The 21,968-nt window shown below is 37.7% G+C and overlaps 1 protein-coding gene and 1 pseudogene across 1 annotated transcript; one reads left to right on the top strand and one right to left on the bottom strand.

The window, feature by feature from the left end:
* The first annotated feature begins 1,784 nt into the window (after nucleotides 1–1,784).
* On the top strand, nucleotides 1,785–3,767 carry LOC127452838 (40S ribosomal protein S9). Its single transcript, XM_051718621.1, has 5 exons — nucleotides 1,785–1,830; nucleotides 2,302–2,414; nucleotides 2,502–2,624; nucleotides 2,824–3,010; nucleotides 3,513–3,767. The coding sequence occupies exons 2-5, from the start codon at nucleotides 2,318–2,320 to the stop codon at nucleotides 3,688–3,690; spliced, it is 585 nt and encodes a 194-aa protein (XP_051574581.1). The 5' UTR covers nucleotides 1,785–1,830; nucleotides 2,302–2,317; the 3' UTR covers nucleotides 3,691–3,767.
* Nucleotides 3,768–4,588: 821 nt separating this feature from the next.
* LOC127452823 (rap1 GTPase-activating protein 1-like) lies at nucleotides 4,589–17,317 on the bottom strand (annotated as a pseudogene).
* Between the last annotated feature and the right edge of the window lie 4,651 nt (nucleotides 17,318–21,968).

Here is a 21,968-nt window from a genome sequence, read left to right as displayed (position 1 = left end):
AATAAACTAATTTAACAATAGATCATGGGTAACAAATGTGATCAGGGAGAAAAAAAAACATGTACAGATCAAAGTAACTCCCCTAGTTTTTAGAAATTCCCCTAGTCTTCCCTATAGGAGAGATTGAAACAAAGTAAATAATGCTCTATTGCTCAGGGCAAGGGTCTGTATTCATACCTTTAATAAACTTAAATATATATATATATATATATATATATATATATATATATATATATATATATATATATATATATATATATATTTACTGTATATAAATGTATGGTACATACCTTTTTGTCTGTTTTGTCTGTATATATAAATGGATATGAGCTTCATCACAAACATTTTAATGAATGTACCTTTTTTATGAAAACAGGGATTTTAAAAGACAAAAGTCATTCATCTGTAAAGTTATAAATAAAAGATTTAACACATCATTGCGCTTTACATAACTTTACCATCTTATGATAACATTGCAATTCTATCAGAAATGAATTAAAGTTGGGTTTAAAGAATTTTCCATAAAAAAAATTAAGACATTTGCTATAAAAGAAATGTTGACATCTTTGTTACAGTGGTGAAAAATAGGTAACACGTTGTTTTCATTAAGGGAGAGAGCATAATTTGTTTTATCTACACATAAACTGAGAGACATCATTCCGAAAAAACTTAACATGGTGGCAATTCCAAAACAGATGGGATATTGTTTCTGGTTCATCTTTACAGTATGCACATTTATCATTCATTTCAAATTTACATCTTTTGAAAATATAATCTTTGAACAGGGTATATTGATGATTTAAACGTCAAACTCCTTGCGACTGATGGAATTACCAAAACGGTCCAAAAACTCTGAATAAGATAAAAAAATCCATCCCCATTAACTAACTGTTCAACCCATATAATGTCATTTTCAAACCAATCCTTCAGAAAAAACTGTTTATTTAATATACTTTATATCCCTATTATTCCAAACTGTATATTTATGAGGTAAACATTTTTGTTTGTAGGTTAGGGTCAGACACATATCTGTTTATGAAAGGTTGCAAATTTCACTGGTAGTTTCCAAACATCAAAGTTGCATTTCAATAAAAACTCTAGTCCACCAACCTGCTGAAAGATTAAATTTGGGGAAATATTCCACATATTTTTTATTTTATTTATTTATTTATTTATTTTTGATAGTTCGTGTCCATTTATCTTAAACAATTATATTTGATGCCTGGTAGTCCAAGCATTTAGGTCTCCCTTTTCTTGGATATTTCTCCATATAAAATTAAAAAGCTTGGAGTCCACATTTTTAACACTTGAGGGAGGACATCTAGAGATTGCGTGCACTAATCTTGATAGCCTTTCAGATTTAGAGATAAGTTCTCGACCATACTGATAGATTCCTCATTAACCATTCATTTAACTTTTTTCAATACATTTTAGAATTGAGCAAACAATTTTGATTAGCACGTTCTTTCTAATCTTTACAGATTTTAATAACAATGTAGGTGACTTGATTCTTAACATGAATATCACATAGGTTTATAGAGTTTAACGTGCATTTTTTTCACCGGTAACAATTCACATTTGTTAGCGTTAAGACATAAACCAGACACCATGGAGAGAACTTTCAAACCCTCGCATACGGTACAAATGACGAACTGAACTGCTTTTATCCATTAGGGGGAACCAACCACCTGGTAACTCGTAATTTTAAAGGAAAAAAACTATTTCGCAATGGACGGCAGGTTTTGTGGGAAATGGAGTTTAGAGGGGACGTATATATTTCCGGGAAGGCCACTTGCGTGTTCTCTTTGCTTGCGAGTCAGTCGCTGACAGGTAATGGCGGAGTGCTGCTGTTTATTTCACTAACATTTTGTTCACAGTTGGTGCGTTTAGGCATCGTACTGAAGTCTTAATGAACACATGAAATAATAAGAAATTGTTTTAGACGTCTAGAAACTTATCAGTCTGTTTTATAATGTGGAGAAACGAGTTTATAGCGCGTTGTGATGCAACGTGGTCTCACAAGCAGCGTGCAGGCCTAGTTATAATGTGACATTTCATGCACCTTGTAATGTTAATTTAATCCCCACAACGAACACTATCAGTATTATATTATGACCTGGAATATTTTTTATATTCAAACGTATGTTGTTTACAATGTTTTTTTTACGACTGTAGCGACACCAGTTGAAGTAGCTTGTTAAATAAGATTTTTGCTCCGCCGGAAAAGGTGATTTGATACCGCCCTAGTGTATTAAAACATGGTGTACACTTGATGTAGTAAAGATGTATCTTAATTTTCAGGCGTGAATAAGTCGCCATGCCCGTTGCCAGGACTTGGGTTTGTAGTAAGACATACGTCACCCCCAGACGTCCCTTCGAGAAGTCACGTCTCGACCAGGAGTTGAAACTTATTGGTAAGGACCATATCTATGCAAATCGATTGTTTTCTTTATTGTGATTCAATCGCGATTTAATCCTGTTTTCTTTTGTTTGCGAATCAGGCGAGTATGGCCTCAGGAATAAGAGAGAGGTCTGGCGGGTGAAGTTCACTCTGGCCAAGATCCGCAAGGCTGCCAGAGAGCTGCTCACTCTAGATGAGAAGGATGCTAGGCGTCTCTTTGAAGGTGAACAATTATTTGAAAATGGCTCTTAATTTGTACTTGACAGTGGCTGATGATTAAATAATTTTTAACTCAGATTGTCAGTGTTGCCATGAATTCCTCGTGAATGAGGCCATTTAACTGCCTATTACAAAACTTTTGTAATGCCTCCAGTGGATTAGCATCTTCATTTCCTCTTTTACATTTCAATTTTGTCTACTAGGTAACGCCTTGCTCAGGCGGCTGGTGCGTATTGGAGTGCTGGATGAGGGCAAAATGAAGCTAGATTACATTCTGGGCTTGAAAGTGGAAGACTTCTTGGAAAGGAGGCTGCAGACTCAAGTATTCAAGCTGGGCCTGGCCAAGAGCATCCACCATGCCCGTGTGCTCATCCGTCAGAGGCACATCCGGTAAGATGCTGAGAGTGCACAGGATGTTTAACAGTAAGTTATTTTTACCATACACACAGTTGTATGGTAAATACCCTGATTGTCTGGGTGTTTGTCTATTGAGGTTCTCTTCCTGTTTTATTAGCTGACCATGTGTAAAGTCCTCCCGGTGTGTGGGAATGAAATATTTCCGCAAGGTCAATTCGGTGATTAAACCGTATACCTTTGCCTGTAACAAAAGCTCAAAACCCAAAGCTTCCCATGACGACTGGGGTGCTTTATGCACGAAACCGAGTCTCAACAGGTAATGCACACGGGTACTTTGGCTGAGCTTTTAAATTGACTGTGGTGTTGCTGCACTCTCCTTAGGCCGATGATTTAACTAAAAACTGTCAGATTGTCAGTGGTGTCATGAATTCCTCGTCAATGAGGCATTAAGAGTTTTTGCAACATCAGTTCTTCAAGTCTTGAATAACCTTTTAAGCACATTGACACATTTATCCTTCTATTCTCATTCTTGTAGGGTGCGCAAACAGGTTGTGAACATCCCCTCTTTTGTGGTGAGGCTGGACAGCCAGAAGCACATTGACTTCTCTCTGCGCTCTCCATACGGTGGCGGTCGCCCTGGCCGTGTCAAGAGAAAGAACGCCAAGAAGGCCCAGGGTGGTGCTGGAGGTGGTGATGATGAAGAGGAGGATTAAATTAATTGTGCTCAGGGGGAGGCAGTTCATGCTTTTCTCTTCTGGCTCAAGTTTTCAATAAAATTGTTTATTACAAATTGCTTGTCTTTGCGCTTAATTTCAAAGTGTAGCTGGAAGTTTTTAGGCAGTGAACCACCTTTTTCTTCCCACATCAACTGTCCATTCACGTGGACATGTTAGCAAGGCTATTTAGTAGGACTGCACAATTGAATAATCCAGATTACAATTACAGCTGCCACAATGATGATATTATGAAGTGTCAATTACAGCAATCCATGTAGGTCTACTCATGCTGTGTCAACTTTCAGTTACATTTTCTATTTAATGTGTGTTTTGAAGAGGCTGAGCTTTGTAACCAAGCAAAGATAAGTCTGTTGCTCACGTGTATAATAAAAAATTTGAATTATGGCTTTGGCTTTCATGCATCTAAATGGTCCAATGTGATGTTGACCATTTAGGCAACTGGTTGATTTACTGATGCGTAAATATGCGGTTAAAGTCATTTGGGAATATGGTTGCTGACAATATTGCATCCATGTTAATCCACCCAAAAAAAAGTATTTTGAATGTAAATTCTATTAAATACTATTACAAAATTAAGGGCAGTGGTTTTGTTTCATTGTCCCCTTCTGTATATCATGGGCTACTTTGGCGTATCACAGCCCTGCTTTCCCAATTCTCCCGATGGCCAGTCCACCTCTGCTGTTGGACCTCCATCTCCCTGGACCCCAGTACGGCTGCACACCCTGCAGTGCTGGTAGTAATGCCACTGATCAATGTAAATAGTTGTCAATTATGATATTTGTCATAATTGTGCAGCCCTGCTATTTAGTGCTGCAGGACTGTAAATAGTGTCTTGGCACATATTGAATTACAGTACATGGGTTGTGGACAGATTTATTGGTTTTGCCATAACACTGTAAATAGTAAGTATATTACAGGATGATTTGAAAAAAATCTTTATTCAATTCCTACCCCATAGTGTGACAGAACTACAAGCAGCAGTGGAGCTTAAAACTACCACTTTAAAGCAAATATAGAAATCATATATCTAAAATAATCTTTCTGATTGCTTTTAGAGTTAATAACTTAATACACAAACTTGTAATATAATTATACAATATGTGTGTGTGTCTTTTCAATGAATGGTAAGCATCCAGTTTCAAGTCTGCAGCAGATTTTTTTTGTGCCTATGTTCCAGAAATAGTGGTTCATCCTTAGTCTTATAAGTCATCCTGTGGACTGGTTTGACCTTTCATATCAGTGTAGTCTACACTGTCAGTCCTGTTTGTGTGATCACTGTAAGGTGAAATATAAAACTATGTATCAACAACTGTAATTTTGTTGCAAAGCACTAAAGATCTTTGCAGTAGTACAATGTGGTTTATATATTTACTCTTACCCTTCACCATCCTTTTCCAGTGTTTCAGCAGCCAGAAAAAAAAAAAAAAGAAATGGGAATACTTTAGCATAACCACAAATCATTATGAGCAGATATGGGGATTTAAAATAAAGTATTTAAAAGATATTAATGGAAGACCTGCCCTTTTAATTCAAATGTAAATATGAGATTAGTTTGTATTGGTCTTTGTTGTTACCTTTGGCCTTTGCCCTGCCACACCACCTGCCTTCTTTGGTACCCCCAAGGTATCGAATGAATGGCTACGCACCCTAATAGCTCTCTAAGATGGAGAGAGAGACTGACTCAGGACTGGTGCCTATTTTAATGTCAAACATTTACAGGTGCATCTCAATAAATTAGAATGTCGTGGAAAAGTTCATTTATTTCAGTAATTCAACTCAAATTGTGAAACTCGTGTATTAAATAAATTCAATGCACACAGACTGAAGTAGTTTAAGTCTTTGGTTCTTTTAATTGTGATGATTTTGGCTCACATTTAACAAAAACCCACCAATTCACTATCTCAAAAAATTAGAATATGGTGACATGCCAATCAGCTAATCAACTCAAAACACCTGCAAAGGTTTCCTGAGCCTTCAAAATGGTCTCTCAGTTTGGTTCACTAGGCTGCACAATCATGGGGAAGACTGCTGATCTGACAGTTGTCCAGAAGACAATCACTGACACCCTTCACAAGGAGGGTAACGCACAAACATTCATTGCCAAAGAAGCTGGCTGTTCACAGAGTGCTGTATCCAAGCATGTTAACAGAAAGTTGAGTGGAAGGAAAAAGTGTGGAAGAAAAAGATGCACAACCAACCGAGAGAACCGCAGCCTTATGATTGTCAAGCAAAATCGATTCAAGAATTTGGGTGAACTTCACAAGGAATGGACTGAGGCTGGTGTCAAGGCATCAAGAGCCACCACACACAGACGTGTCAAGGAATTTGGCTACAGTTGTCGTATTCCTCTTGTTAAGCCACTCCTGAACCACAGACAACGTCAGAGGTGTCTTACCTGGGCTAAGGAGAAGAACTGGACTGTTGCCCAGTGGTCCAAAGTCCTCTTTTCAGATGAGAGCAAGTTTTGTATTTCATTTGGAAACCAAGGTCCTAGAGTCTGGAGGAAGGGTGGAGAAGCTCATAGCCCAAGTTGCTTGAAGTCCAGTGTTAAGTTTCCACAGTCTGTGATAATTTGGGGTGCTGGTGTTGGTCCATTGTGTTTTTTGAAAACCAAAGTCACTGCACCCATTTACCAAGAAATTTTGGAGCACTTCATGCTTCCTTCTGCTGACCAGCTTTTTAAAGATGCTGATTTCATTTTCCAGCAGGATTTGGCACCTGCCCACACTGCCAAAAGCACCAAAAGTTGGTTAAATGACCATGGTGTTGGTGTGCTTGACTGGCCAGCAAACTCACCAGACCTGAACCCCATAGAGAATCTATGGGGTATTGTCAAGAGGAAAATGAGAAACAAGAGACCAAAAAATGCAGATGAGCTGAAGGCCACTGTCAAAGAAACCTGGGCTTCCATACCACCTCAGCAGTGCCACAAACTGATCACCTCCATGCCACGCCAAATTGAGGCAGTAATTAAAGCAAAAGGAGCCCCTACCAAGTATTGAGTACATATACAGTAAATGAACATACTTTCCAGAAGGCCAACAATTCACTAAAAATGTTTTATGTGATGTCTTATGATGTATTCTAATTTGAGATGGTGAATTGGTGGGTTTTTGTTAAATGTGAGCCAAAATCATCACAATTAAAAGAACCAAAGACTTAAACTACTTCAGTCTGTGTGCATTGAATTTATTTAATACACAAGTTTCACAATTTGAGTTGAATTACTGAAATAAATGAACTTTTCCACGACATTCTAATTTATTGAGACGCACCTGTATAAATACAATCCAGTAAAAATATCAAGACAGAATCCCAAATGTTCTATGCTGCTTAAAGGAATAGTTCACCGATCCAAACCCGTCTCGCTTTCTTGATGCGGGACACAAAAGATGTTTTAAATGTACCCTCAGTAATTTTTTATAAATTTTGTCTCGGACTTACACTGACACCTAAGGGCACGGATGCAACATCATTCAAATGCAAGTGTTTTCACTGGTGCCATTGAAGAAATTCACTATGTATTAATTTAATCTGTGAGTGGGCAGTTACTGTGATTAAGTGAGTAGTATTGGCTGGTCATGTGATTCCAACATGGCAGCCCCCATGTGGTGGACCCTCTCCATGTAAATTCAAACAGCTTTTATGAGGTTACTGATATAACTGGAGTTTTCATCTCATGTGAGTGGTCATTATTATATTTTTATGAATATTAAAAAAAAAAATTAAAAGAAAAATATATCTAGGAGTAAAACTTTTTAATGAGGAAATATTACTGAGTGCACCTTTAATGAATATTACTGTCCATCTTTTCAATACAGTGTTAGTTGATAGCGACTCACTTTAAAGCTTAAAAAAGGGCCCAAAAGTATCATAAAAGTAGTCCATGTGGAGTTGTGGTGGCATAGTGGGCTAAAGCACATAACTGGTAATCAGAATGCTGCTGGTTTGATCCCCACAGCCACCACCATTTTGTCCTTGAGCAAGGCACTTAACTCCAGGTTGCTCCGGGGGTATTGTCCCTGTAATAAGTGCACTGTAAGTCGCTTTGGATAAAAGCGTCTGCCAAATGTTTAAATGTAAATGTGTGTCATATTCCAAGTATTCTAAAGGCATACAATAGGTTTTGAAAGGTTTGGAATGACATGAGGGTGAGTAAATTATGACAGAATCATTTTTTGGGGTGAACTATTCCTTAAATCTGTTGCTCTCCCAATGAAACATTGAGTTTGTCTACCTTAAAGTTCTCAATGAATCCTCCACCACCCTCTGGCACACTCCTCCCCTCTTCAGCGAGGGGGATGCTGGGCTGTGATGGCTCTCCTAACATGCACTGGGAGCGGGAAGACAGTTCAGATCGTAGTGCTTCCAAGAGAGATGAACGTGTGCGCAACTGGGTTAATAAAAGGAAGTGTACATGAAGTGTAATTTTGCATGGTTGTGATTAACATGAATTGATGCATAGTTTTCTGGGTGGCTAGGGTGTTTTGTGTCTGGCTACCTCCAGTCGGCTGAATTTCTCAGCCTTGTAACAAGAGATTTCAGCATTTATAAGTTTGGTCAAGAGGAACTCTCTCAAAACTGAACCCTGGAAATGGGAATTCAGAGCATCATCAGAGACAGACAGTAAGGATTTGCACAGTATAAGTTTTGTTGGTTACTTATTTAAAGGCAGGTGGAAAAACATTCACATTTGGCAATGCTGAATATGTACTGTAAATAAATGAGGACTATTACCCTGTTGGTGTTCAAACAACAAACAAATGGATAAGAATTTGGTTGTTGTAAGCAAGTTAATACCTGCCTCACTGGGGCCTCTGTTTCTTTAAGTCATATGTTCTCACCTCGGTAAAAATGGGAGGTGTAGGAAGAGGTGGGCCAAATGGGGGCACATCCTCCCTAGCAGTGACAGATACCTATCAATAAAAAGGATGAATTTCTTGAAACTGTCATCTTAATTTAAAGAGATAGTTCACCCAAAAATGAAAATGCTGTCTATTTACTCATCCTCATTTTTTATTGTATTCAATGAATTTGAATGGTGACTGAGGCTTTTTGTGTTCTTCACAAGAAAGAAAGTCATTCAGGTTTGGAACGACATGAGGGTAAGTCAATATATATATATATATATATATATATATATATATATATATATATATATGTGTGTGTGTGTGTGTGTGTGTGTGTGTGTGTATATATATATATATATATATATATATATATATATATATATATATATATATATATTTTTTTTTTTTTTTTGTTTGTTTTTTTTTTGTTTTTTTTTTTTGGGGTGAACTATAACTTTATTACTGTGTCTTGATAAACCAAAATGTAATAAATTCCCAGTCTTTACCTCAAATGATCCTCCATCTCCTCCCTCTCCCTCACTATCTCTCTTTATTCTCCGCACTGCAATGAAACAATGCAGGAAATGGGATCTGATCACATCAGAGATGAAGGGGGTGTGACCCTCCTGGTAAACCAAGGCCACGATATCATTCCCAATGTGTCTCTTTCTCTGCAGCTAAGAAAAAAACAGAAGAGAAGAAATGCAAAACACGGAGAAGAGATGGCTTAAAGGTGCACTCACTACGTTTTTGTTTGTTTTGCTTGTCAATATGGCCTATTTGGTTTACACTGACACCCAGTGGCGTGGATGCAGCATAATTCAAAAGCAACAGTTTTCAGTTACTGATGCCATTGTTGAAATTTGCTATACAGTCAGCCATGATTAATTTTTGTTATTAGTAAAACTGTCCAATAACAGGGATTAAGCGAATAGTATTCAGATGGTCATGTGATCCAACATGGCAGCCCCCATAAGGGGACCTTCTTCATGTAGTGTAAAACTGCTTTTATAAGGTTACTGATATGACTGGAGTCTTCATCTCATCATGTAAGCACTCATGATTGTTTACATTTGTTTAATAATTACTATTCATTTCTTCATGAGTGAAAAAAAATGAATTGGGAAAAAATACTGAGTGCAACTTTAATGTTATTTATTTCTGAAGGCTAACTTTGGATGTGCACCTAGTGGAAGTGGCTGATATGAAAGAGTAATGTGTCTGATAGTGTCATTTGGTAAGAAGTGCATGCTGCACAGAGGGAAGAAACAGTCTTTAGCTTAAATAGTTATTTTTTTTGTGGTATTTAATTAGTTGCTTTTTTTTTTTTTTTTTTTTTTTACTATTATAAAATACATAATGGCACAACTGGAGTTAATTGAGATTAATTGAAACAGATTCTTTACATCCAATCCCTTGTGCAGACACACTGAATTTCACCTGTTGTGTATCCCCTTCTGTGAAGGGTAGTTTAGTGGCAACATGGAACATAATCTCTCTTCCATGGAAGGAAGTGAAAACTGCTTCACTTCCTGTCTGGCCATGAGACACATCCAGACCTCCCCTGAAACTGAGAGAATGAAGGTTTTGATGTACTTTTGACAGCTGAAAGTACATTTCAAAGTAGTGTTGTTCAGTGGAGAGCTATTGCTGAACCAATGTCTTGGCTCTTCTATTCCCCTTACCCAGTGAATCCTTGCAGTTTGACCGTCTGCCCCAGTATTGATAAAAACTCCAAAAACTCCTCACTTTCCTCATTGTTACTGAGAATATCTTCTTCTGTTAACTATCATCACAGACATTGAAATAAACAATAAAAATGTAAGAGTAACAATAAACCACAAATATCCTTCTAGGATGAATTCAACTAAATTAGGTAACTTTTTAATATTCTGATGACAAAAATGTGGCCCAATTTAACTGAATTTACCATATTATTTAAATTACATAATGCACAACTGAGAGATTAAAGTGCCTAAATTAAGTGCCAATTGATTGGGCTTATGAATCACCATTATAAAGTATATTAAACTATATTTATCATACATTTTAAAATTAATCGTAGTAGAACATCATATCTTGGTGCCTGCATACCTGTCCTTCTCTCTGATATAAGATACCAAATTTAAAGTTTTGGGACACTCTGTGTTCATCAAATGCCATTATGAGCTCTGGTGCCTATGAAAGGCAGAGAAAGAAATGCGAATGGATGATATCCTGTTAAGAATGGTGTCTGAATATTGTTTGCTTGACTTGGTATGTACTTAATGCAGAATAAAATTAATAAACCAGAACCACAAATCTTCAGTATAAGCACATGCATCATTGGCCAGTTTCAGACAAACCACAGAAAGGTTTAGACAAGAGAAAGATTACCTTTAAGTAACTCACAGCCTCAAAACATGATACGCTGACACTTGAGCACAGCATCTTCAATAAAACAAATCAAAGCTGATAACTCTATTAATATTCATTCTTATGTCAATCAAGTAGAACACGGTTCTGATGTTCTGAGATACCTTTGCCAGCTCCACAGCTGTGGGAAAGTGTTGAAAGAGTGAGACAGAGAATGTACCATGAAGTGAGCACTCCTTCATCCTGATTAAATGAAAAAAAGAGAAACTGATCAAGATGGTCTGCTACAGCCAGTTACAATTGGACTTCATTATAATGAATTAAATTAAAGGTTATAATGAAAAGCACACTGGTGGACACAAACAGTGTCACAGTGACTCAAGACACTTTCAATATTCTAATTAAATTATATAAAAGTGGATACAGAAACCTCTACAGAATATTCGATTGTAGGTGGTTCAGCTATGAGTTTTCAGAGTAAACACATAGAGACATAAAATAACAAGGTCTAAAATTAATGTCTAAAAATAGAACACACCTCAGAATGACTCTCAGGCGATTTTCCTCTTCTTCAAGACAAACAGACAAAACTATGGGCCCAAGAGAGGGATCAAAGGCAGAAAACGAATGATGGTACTGCAGAAAGAAAGGCAAAAAAAACCTATCCTCATTCACTTAATACAACCCCAATTCCAAAAAACAGTATGCAGTATGCAGTAGCGGATCCTGGCATATGCGATACAGGCATGCGCCTAGGTTGGTAACGCTCTCTGGAGCGGCAAAACAGGGTACTTGATCGATCGCCCTTGCACAGAGCTCGCAAGATCGCAATGGGAGAAAGGTGCCCCGAATTGTGCCATCCTGCCCCTGGCTCACAAAGGATGAAAGGTGCCCCAATTCTGGTCACCTGCCCCGAGCTCGCAAGATTGCGATGAGAGAGAGGTGCCCCAAATCATGCCACTCTCTGACCCGCCCTCACAGAGCTCGCAAGATCGCGATGGGGGAAATGTGCCCCGAGTTGTTCCTGACAGACTACTCAGCCTAAAAGGCTCAAAATGGTTAGGATTATAGGTGTTCATAATGCATTCTTACATTCTGAACAAACATAAGATAACCATAATAAACAGTATATGTACACAGTGACACGGGACCAACTCAGTGGTCTTGAGAAAATAGTTTAACCATGTGATTGCTGGGCAGATTTGACAAAGTAATTGATGATTTTGCATCAATGAAAACTAGGAGGTGAGGGTTAAATTTGAAATTAGGAATTATGCCTAATAGCACAAGCAGCAATCTGTAAGTATTCTGCCAGTTTCCTTATTGACTCTATAATTTAATTGTGCAATTTAAGTTCTATATATATATAATGTACATGTTAATATAATTTGCCAAATATATACACTGGTGGCCAAAAGTTTGGAATAATGTACAGATTTTGCTCTTATGGAAAGAAATTGGTACTTTTATTCACCAAAGTGGCATTCACCTGATCTCAATGTATAGTCAGGACATTAATAACGTGAAAAATTACTATTACAATTTGAAAAGAATGTTCAAAACTTCTTAAAACTACTTCAAAGAGTTCTCATCAAAAAATCCTCCACATGCAGCAATGACAGCTTTGCATATCCTTGGCATTCTAGCTGTCAGTTTGTCCAGATAATCAGGTGACATTTCACCCCACGCTTCCTGTAGCACTTGCCATAGATGTGGCTGTCTTGTCGGGCACTTCTCACGCACTTTACAGTCTAGCTGATCCCACAAAAGCTCAATGAGGTTAAGATTCATAACACTCTTTTCCAATTATCTGTTGTCCAATGTGTTTCTTTGCCCACTCTAAACTTTTCTTTTTGTTTTTCTGTTTCAAAAGTGGCTTTTTCTTTGCAGTTTTTCCTATAAGGCCTGCACCCCTGAGTCTTCTCTTTACTGTTGTACATGAAACTGGTGTTGAGCGGGTAGAATTCAATGAAGCTGTCAGCTGAGGACATGTGAGGCATCTATTTCTCAAACTAGAGACTCTGATGTACTTATCCACTTTAGTTGTACATCTGGCCTTCCACATCTCTTTCTGTCCTTGTTATAGCCAGTTGTCCTTTGTCTTTGAAGACTGTAGTGTACACTTTGTATGAAATCTTCAATTTTTTGGCAATTTCAAGCATTGAATAGCCTTCATTCCTCAAAACAATGATTGATTGATGAGTTTCTTGAGAAAGCTGTTTCTTTTTTTGCCATTTTTGACCTAATATTGAGCTTAAGACATCCCAGACTGTGGCAAGTCAAAAACAAACACAAAGACAATGTTAAGCATCATTTAAGGAACCAAATAGCTTTTAGCAGTGTTTGATATAATGGCAAGTGATCTTCTAGTACCAAATTAAAAATTTAGCATGATTACTCAAGGATAAGGTGTTGGAGTGATGGCTGCTGGAAATGGGGCCTGTCTAGATTTGATCAAAAATGACTTTTTTCAAATAGTGATAGTGCTGTTTTTACATCAGTAATGTCCTGACTATACTTTATGATCAGCTGAATGCCACTTTGGTGAATTAAAGTACCAATTTCCTTCCAAAACAGCAAAATCTGTATATTATTCCAGCAGTGTATACATACATACATTATATATATATATAGTTTTGAGTTGTGCTCAAAAGTTTGCATACCCTGGCAGAAATTATGAAATGGCATTGATTTTGAAAATATGATTGGGAAGTTAAGGAGGGTGCCACGTCAGATTTCACCTAGGGCACCAAGTAAGCCAGAACTGCCACTGGCAGTATGCCAATAAAAACAAGAGTGATTTGTAAATTCCATTCACCCTGTGCTATACTGAAAGCACTACAACAACATATTATTTGATGTTTTATCTTGTGAATTTCATTGCTATTTGGAAAATATACACTCATTTCAAATCACATGATTGCAACACGCTCCCAAAAAGTTTGTACAGGTGAGTGTTTCCCATTGTGTAACAACACCATTAATTCTAATAACAATTATTAATCATTTAGGCACTAAAGACACAAGTTTGTCAAAGGGATAGTTAGGCCAAAGATTCTCTCATCATTTACTCACCCTCATGCCATCCAAGATGTGTATGACTTTCTCTCTTCTGCTGAATATAAACAAAGATTTTAGAAGAATATTTCAGCCCTGTAGGTCATCACAATTCATGTTATATGGCAGCATAAAAGTAATCCATAAGACTCCAGTAGTTAAATCTATATGTTTTGAAGTGTTATGATAGGTGTGGGTGAGAAACAGATCAATATTTAAGTCCTTTCTTTACTGCACTTTCACTTTCACATTCGGCCACCTACTGGTTGGGGCTGGTCAATGGTGGAGATTTATAGTGAGAACTAAAATATTGATCTGTTTGTCACCTATCATATAACTTCTGAAGACATGGATTTAATCACTGGAATCTTATGGATTAATTTTTTGCTGCCTTTATATGCTTTTTGGACCTTCTGATTTCTGGTCACCATTCACTTGCATTGTGAGCTGAGATATTCTTCTAAAAATCTTTGTTTGTGTTCTGCAGAAGAAAGAAAGTCATACACATCTGGGATGGCATGAGGGTGAGTAAATGATGAGAGAATTTTCATTTTTGGGTGAACAATCCCTTTAAGTATAGCAAGTGAAATTTTCCCCATTCATCCATTATGCATGTCTTCAGCTATGCAACTGTAAGGAGCCTTTGTTGCCGTACTGTGCGCTTCATAAAGAGCTATGCATTCTCAATTGGAGACAGGTCAGGACTACAAGCAGACCAATCTAGCACCCGCACTCTCTGCCTATACGCAGCTATGCACATATAATCCAGTCAGTCTGTGCTGGAAAATGCAGGGACATTCTTGGAAAAGAGTTGGGATGGCAGCATATAATGCTCAATTTTTTTTTACATATCTTTATCCATTAATGGTGCCCTCACAGATGTGCAATTTACCCATGCAAATGCACTGATACACCCCCATACCATGACTGACACTGGCTTTTAGACATGATGCTGATAACAGCTTGGATGGACCTATTGAGTCCTTTGGCTCTGAGAACATGGTGGGAAATGTGGACTCATCGGACAACAAAACACAATTCCACTGTTCTACTTTCCATCTCAGATGAGATGAAGCCCAGAGAAGTTGGCGGCGCTTCTGGACAGTGTTGATGTATGGCTTCTGCTTTTCATAGTAAAGCCTTAACTTGCATCTGTGGATGCAGTGGCAAATGGTGTTGACTGATATCCATTACAGACGCATGATGGTTTTTAAGACAGTTACGTCTGAGGGATCAGAGATCCCATTCACACACCTTGCCCTTTACACACTGAGATTTGACCAGATTCCTTGAATCTTTTAACTATATTTTGCACTATAGAGGAGGAAATGCCCAAAATCCTTCCAATTTGTCTTTGGGGAACATTATTCTCAAAGCGCTGGATTATTTGCTGACGCATCTGTTAGCAAATTGGCAAGCCTCGATCCAGGACTAGGCTTTTTTTGGAGGCTCCTTTAATACTACATGATTGCCTCACCTGTTTAACATCACCTGCTTTACATCACCCTGTTATTTCAACTCGTCAGATGTTGTTGCTGTTGTTATTATTAGTCTTAAATTGCCCCTGTCTCAAATTTTTTGGAATGTGTTGCAGGCATCAATTTCAGAAAAAAAAATGTACATCTTCAAAAAGCAATGCTGTTGATTAGGTAAAACTTTAAGTACATTGTCTTAATACAGTTTTTGTTGGAATGCAAGTCACTCTCTCTCCTTTCACTCCTTTTTGTTTTTTATTGGCATTTTGCATTCTGTCCCAACATTTTGGGAATTGGGTTTGTTGAAAATAATGGCCAGTATTTTTTCCAGAAAATTTACCTTTTTGTGTTCCACAGAAGAAAGAGAGTTACATGAGTCAGGAGTAACATAAACATGAACAACATGGGTGAGTACATTTTGTCTGAATTAAAATTTCTGGGTGAACTATCCCTTTAAACCTATAAGGGTTTCACTTGAAAATCATCACTGATGAAACTGTGTGCCTTAGCTTTCCAAATTTCATAAAATTAAGAAACATGTACTGTTAAATTACTGACTCTGTGGCAGAAGAATTCCTGGTACATTTTAGCCTCACTGTCTCTCTCCATGATATCATAGCTCTCCAGACCAAAGCCTCCCTGTGAGAAAGTTGGGCTGGTCTCCACGTGTCTATCCAAGGGAGGGTCAATCCAATAGCCTCTGGATTTAGGGGGCAGGATGAGAGGTAAGCCATCTCCAATCTTCAAGAGCCGTGTCTAAGGGGTCACAAGTGATTAGGTGTGAAATTTATACTAATCATGCTTAAATATGTAGCTTGAAAAACAAACATAAGTATATGAACATTGGATTATAACAAGTGTGCTCATATAGTTCCCTAAAGAGCACAATTTACATGCAAACACAAACAAGTAGGTGTAGGTTATCATCACCATTCATTTTGATTTTTCAGGTAAAACAGTCCCTACCCTGAGTGGTGGTGGGAATTCGCAGCGCTGTTCATCCAGTCTGCTACCCTGCAGACAAATCCAGCCACACAGAAATCCTAATCACTCCAACAGAACAAGACATCAATACTGTATTTACACAGACTAAAAATGTGAAGAGAAAGATAATGACATTACCTGTAGCTTTTCGATTATCGCAAACAACTCTGTCACCTGCAGAGGCAAGAGGAGTGACAGAAAAAGTGTAAAAAATTACAAAATATATTTTGCAGACACTTATCAAAAGTGACTATCAGTACATTCAAGGTATTCATTTTATCAGTATGTGTGTTTGGGAACAGAACCCACAACCTTCATGTCAAAAGCATCATGCTTTGCCAGTTGAGCTACAGGAATGGGTTAATAGGTATAGGTAAATAGCCTATATACTGTGAAATAGAACACCATTTGCTACTCCATAATTTCATTTTGAACATCAATAGAAGATCATATGATTTCTTACCTTCTGGCTGGACTGGGGCAGAGGATAGTGGCTTAGCCTCACTGGAGGGGGAATCTAAAATGTCCAGTATATTGTGCCCGACAGATTCTGCACAGCTGAAACACACAGAGAGTACAGTTCTGGAACAGTCCAGGATCTGTATACATTAACTCAACTCAAACACCTGAGCGCAAAAACGAACCCATTCTGTATCTGACCTGCTCTCATTTCCAGTGATGAAGCTGTCAATCCTGCACACAGAATAGAGAAGCGAAATTACAAAAATTCTAAATTAAGACAGCACTGTTTTGAAACCCAATTAGACGATGTGTTAAAATGACAAAAGGTTGAATGATATTTGTCATATCTACTCACCCGCCATAAGCTCCAAAAGTGAAACTTCTTTTCCTGGAGAACAGCTTCTCATTTCTCTTCTCCATGGCAGTGATTTTGATAGACAGACACAGAAATATGCTAACCAGGCATGCAGGCCATCACTGCTTATGGTGAATTAACTGCCTCTCTCATTCTACGTATCTTCTCTCGCTCTCTTTTCTCTCTGCCCCCTGCCACTCTCTCATTTAATCTCTCCCTACATCCTTCCTTGTCTCCTGCTGCCTGTTGACTGACAGGAGTATCTCTTGCATGTCCACTGACATCAGAGGTTGGTGAACTACTGCACACACACACACAAATAAACTAAAAGCCTTTGTATAGACACATTTTGGTAAAAATTCCCTCCCTGAAATCGTTTAACACTATTTGTGTAGCGTTTATACAGCATCTCTAAAAACCTGCCTGGGAGGGGGGATAGATAGAAGTGAATGGGCAATGGACTATTGCTATAGACCTGTTACCCTTTCAGTAAGCAAGTGTCATCAATTATTGACCAAACTCTCTTAGGGAGAGGATGCAAGGTAGCGGGGGTGGGGTGGGGGGGTGGGGGGCAGGGGTCTAGCTAACAGGGAAAGAGGAAGAGAGGGAGAGGGCTCAGAGACTCCATGGACAAGAGAAAAGGAAAATGAAACACTAGAGGGGGCAGACACTAAAAATATTTTTGTCTAGCAGGAATCCTTATTAGTTATGGATATTGAAGACATTCAATTTTTTCTTTTTTTTTAAATCAAGCTTAAAACAACTGTTCATTTATATGATTACTTAAAATATACCTCCCAAATATCCTAAAATGAAGAATGGATAAAGATAAATGTTAAAATATGAAATTACACTGCAGTTTTTATTTGTAAAATAAAAGTTAGGTCGATTCAGAGTAAAATAAAAAACAATATTTCAGCTGACAAGTGCAAAGGAGTTGAGGACAATGTCTCTGCTAGTCTAATTCACTCAAAGTACTTGACAACAGCAGAAATATATATATAAAAAATAAAAAAAATCACATGAGTGGTGTTTTCCACAGTGCTAGGGTATTGTTGGTGGTTGTCGGGGTTTTGCTATGTGGTTGTTAAGATGTGCTAAGTGGTTTGTGTGTTTGCTTTGTCATTGCTATAGGGTGTTCTACATGATTTCTAGGGCGTCAATAGGTGGTTGTTTACTGGCCCAAGTGCAATAAGCCCACCCGAATGTATCGAGGATATTCTGGTCCTATATTGTCCCTCCTTAATGTAAATCTATGGGATTTGTATTTGTATTTTTATTTTTTTTTACTGTTGATTACCATTTTTTACTCTCCACCAGGTGAAATTCTTAAGCCTTATTGCTAAAAAAGTAATAGCACAGTTCTCCTCAACTAAGGCGCACGATTTGATGTATCAATTATGTCTGTAGAACAAACATTGCTGGATGAGTTACACTCCAATTGTATTACTTTTTTTGGCATTGTCTTTTTCTTTGTCCCTTACATGCCATTTCTTTATCAGTTATGTATCACAGTTAATATATATGATTAATTTTGATTGTACATTCAGCTGGTATGTGAATAACTTACCAAAGCAAAAATAAAACCAGAACTACAATATGCATATTATAGTTCTTTATTCTAATAATATTGTTATTAAGCAACATCTTGTTTTAACACACACACACACTGAATACTCTAAATGTCATTCCTCATCAAAGAGTACAGCTATAAGATAAAAAATAAAAATACAAATCTTTCTTAAAAGTGCATATTCTCACAATTATTTAATAAATAATCATGAAGGCTTGAATTCTTTGTTTTAGCATTAAGGTACATCAAAACAACTCTGTAAAAAGAAGTAACCTGTAATTGTTACCTTAAGGAGTGATGTTTCTACATAATCTAACCCTTTTTTAGTTTTGTTGGTGTAAAAAAACAGGGGTTTTCAAACTGGGGTCCGGGGGGACCTTTTGACATTTTTACAGTTTCATTATTCTCTCTAAAGGATGGAAATCATGAGATTAATCATGATTATTTTATTCTTTGAAAGTTGCATTGTCAGTTTAATAAAAAGTAAAAGATTTCCAGATAATATTTTAAACTGAATATGTTTCTAGTATGAGTGTGATTTAGTACAATGCCAATTATTTGATTTAGCAAACAATGTGTTTTATAATATTATGGGTACTATTTTTTCACAGTCAAATTTTAAACATGAAAATTTCTAATTGCCTTTATATTTTAGGAATGGGGTCCATGCAAGGGGATCATTATATATGGTGGTCCTTGGCATCAAAAAGTTTGAAAACCCCTGGTGTAACCTATGCAGATTGATTCAGTAAAGTTACATAATATTTTTTACTTATATAAAACCAGTTAATTTAGATGTCACCACATGAAGCACATTTGTAGGTTAACATTTTTTTCAGTGTAGTAAAGTCCAGTTCTGGAGTCTCTTGCTAGGTCTCTTTCTGGAAGATCAGATTGAGAACAGCTAGAAAACAGGCTAGAACCTCTTCTTGACAGAAAACACAAAGTTCATTGATTTGCTGCTCAACTGCTTCATTCTTCCTCACATAATTCCAGTAGAAATCTCTGGGTTCTTGTGCATTCTTGTGGTAGTGTCTGATCACCATGATAGCCCTATCTGTAATGAAGGCTTGTGTTTGCTTTGCCACCCTGTTTAAGATGTACATGTAGGCCTGAACTTGATAGCAGTACTCATGGGTTTCATTCAGCTGTGCACGACAACCACCATTTTTCGGTTTGGTGAAGAGCTTTCCAACCATATCTCCAGTGGTTCCTTTACACTCAATCACAATTTTATCACTTTTTGACCCATTTGCTTTGACATTAGCTCTTAAGCCTGTTACATCTGCTAAGAAGTCCAGCCTTCCACTGAGAAACCCAAAATCTACTTTGCTGTTTCTGGTGTACCTCACTCTCTTGTTGACAATATCTCCCAGCTCATGGAAGAACTTGAGGCATTTAGCTTCATCTGCTGGATTCTGGAAGAATTTCCCAAACCTTTCTGGACAGGGGGAGCTTGTCCAGAGAGCTGACTCATCACAATAGTCTCTGTTCTCGATATCATGGACTTTCATTGTCACACCCTCTGAAACATTTGCCAGATTGTCTCCAACTTCTAAATGTCTCCAGCTCCTTGTCTAGGTTGTAGCATACATAGCAGGCGTGGAGATGGCAATTGTTTTGTACTTGTCTCTTAACCTGAAACCGCAGACTGTGTTTGATACATTCTCCCTCCACTTTGCCCTTAGAGCTAAATCAGCATCTTTTTGTTTTTCAAAGAAAATCCTTTGTGTGATTTTGAGAACTTTACCACTGTCTTTCAACACCAGTGTGTCCTTAACTTTCCGACAGCCCAGACGTGGAGTGCTGTTAAACTGGAGCTTGAAGTCCTCCAGCTCTTTTACAATATCCTGGGCTTTCTGAACAATATCCGCATTCTGGGAGAGTCTGATGACTTTATGGTTCAGAACACCTTTGGGTAAGTTGATACGTAGTAATTAAAAAAGTACAAGGTAGTCACTCACATCCAGTTGATCCCCACATTCTTCTTTAGAGGGTTTCTTCATAATCACGTTGCCTTCCCTGATTCCTTTTACTGGGGTTTCATTCCTCCACTTTCCTTTTACTTCCTCTTTCACCTTCTCTTCAAGATTTATCTTACCATTCCCAGCAGATCCCATCCTCAATCCGTCTCTTGTTTTACTTTGTCTCTTTGTAGCATGTCCTATAGTCTTATATTTGACTTTTTTGTCACCATCTCCTCTCTCCTCCTTTCCATCCATTTTTCCATTCAAGCCAACCTCCATTCTAATTTTCAGTTCTAGCTCACACATGCCGGCACCATTCCATTGCTCTTTTTTATCCAACCATTTTTCCTTTCTCCAACTCCTGTCTATCCCTGTACCAGCCTTTGCGTCCCCATGCAGCACTCTGTGTCTATTAGACTCCATGGGTTTTTTATTTAGAACACATGAGCATAGGGAAAAAGGATGAGATGTTTGTTTGTATCTGTGACATGTGAGTTACGTAACCTGTCATGTGCCCTGGTGATCTGGTGATTATTAGTCATAACTTGAACTGTTATTTCAAAATTAAAACACTTCACTTATGTTGAAAGAGAATGTGTTAAAAATATTTTGCCGATAATGGCAACCGCGGAATTTGTGTAGGCAGAATACATCTATTTTAATACACAACTCCAATCTACTCATAGTTTTGTAACGCACACACACATTCAGTATATATACAACATATATAACAAGTGTCTCCTCTAAAAGACTGTCAAAATGGTAACACTTCACTTTTGTTTAATAAATCATGTGATAATACTTTGCCCATAATGGCAACTGTGAGTATTTTTGTTGTTTATATACACTATATTGCCAAAAGTATTCGCTCATCTGCCTTTAGACGCATATGAACTTAAGTGACATCCCATTCTTAATCCATAGGGTTTAATATGACGTCGGCCCACCCTTTGCAGCAATAACAGCTTCAACTCTTCTGGGAAGGCTTTCCACAAGGTTTAGGAGTGTGTTTATGGGAATTTTTGACCATTCTTCCAGAAGTGCATTTGTGAGGTCAGACACTGATGTTGGACGAGAAGGCCTGGCTCGCAGTCTTCGCTCTAATTCATCCCAAAGGTGCTCTATCGGGTTGAGGTCAGGACTCTGTGCAGGCCAGTCAAGTTCTTCCACACCAAA

The sequence above is a fragment of the Myxocyprinus asiaticus genome, chromosome 15 (genome assembly GCF_019703515.2).
Source record: "Myxocyprinus asiaticus isolate MX2 ecotype Aquarium Trade chromosome 15, UBuf_Myxa_2, whole genome shotgun sequence".
NCBI lineage: Eukaryota > Metazoa > Chordata > Actinopteri > Cypriniformes > Catostomidae > Myxocyprinus > Myxocyprinus asiaticus.
The sequence above is the reverse complement of the archived record's forward strand: the minus strand, read 5'-3'. Positions and strand labels throughout refer to the sequence as shown.

Coding starts and splice junctions, on each gene's coding strand:
- LOC127452838 (XM_051718621.1), top strand. CDS start 2,318: ATGCCCGTTGCCAGGACTTGGGTTTGTAGTAAGACATACGTCACCCCC. Junction 2,415..2,501: donor CCAGGAGTTGAAACTTATTG/GTAAGGACCATA, acceptor TTTGCGAATCAG/GCGAGTATGGCCTCAGGAAT. Junction 2,625..2,823: donor TGCTAGGCGTCTCTTTGAAG/GTGAACAATTAT, acceptor TTTGTCTACTAG/GTAACGCCTTGCTCAGGCGG.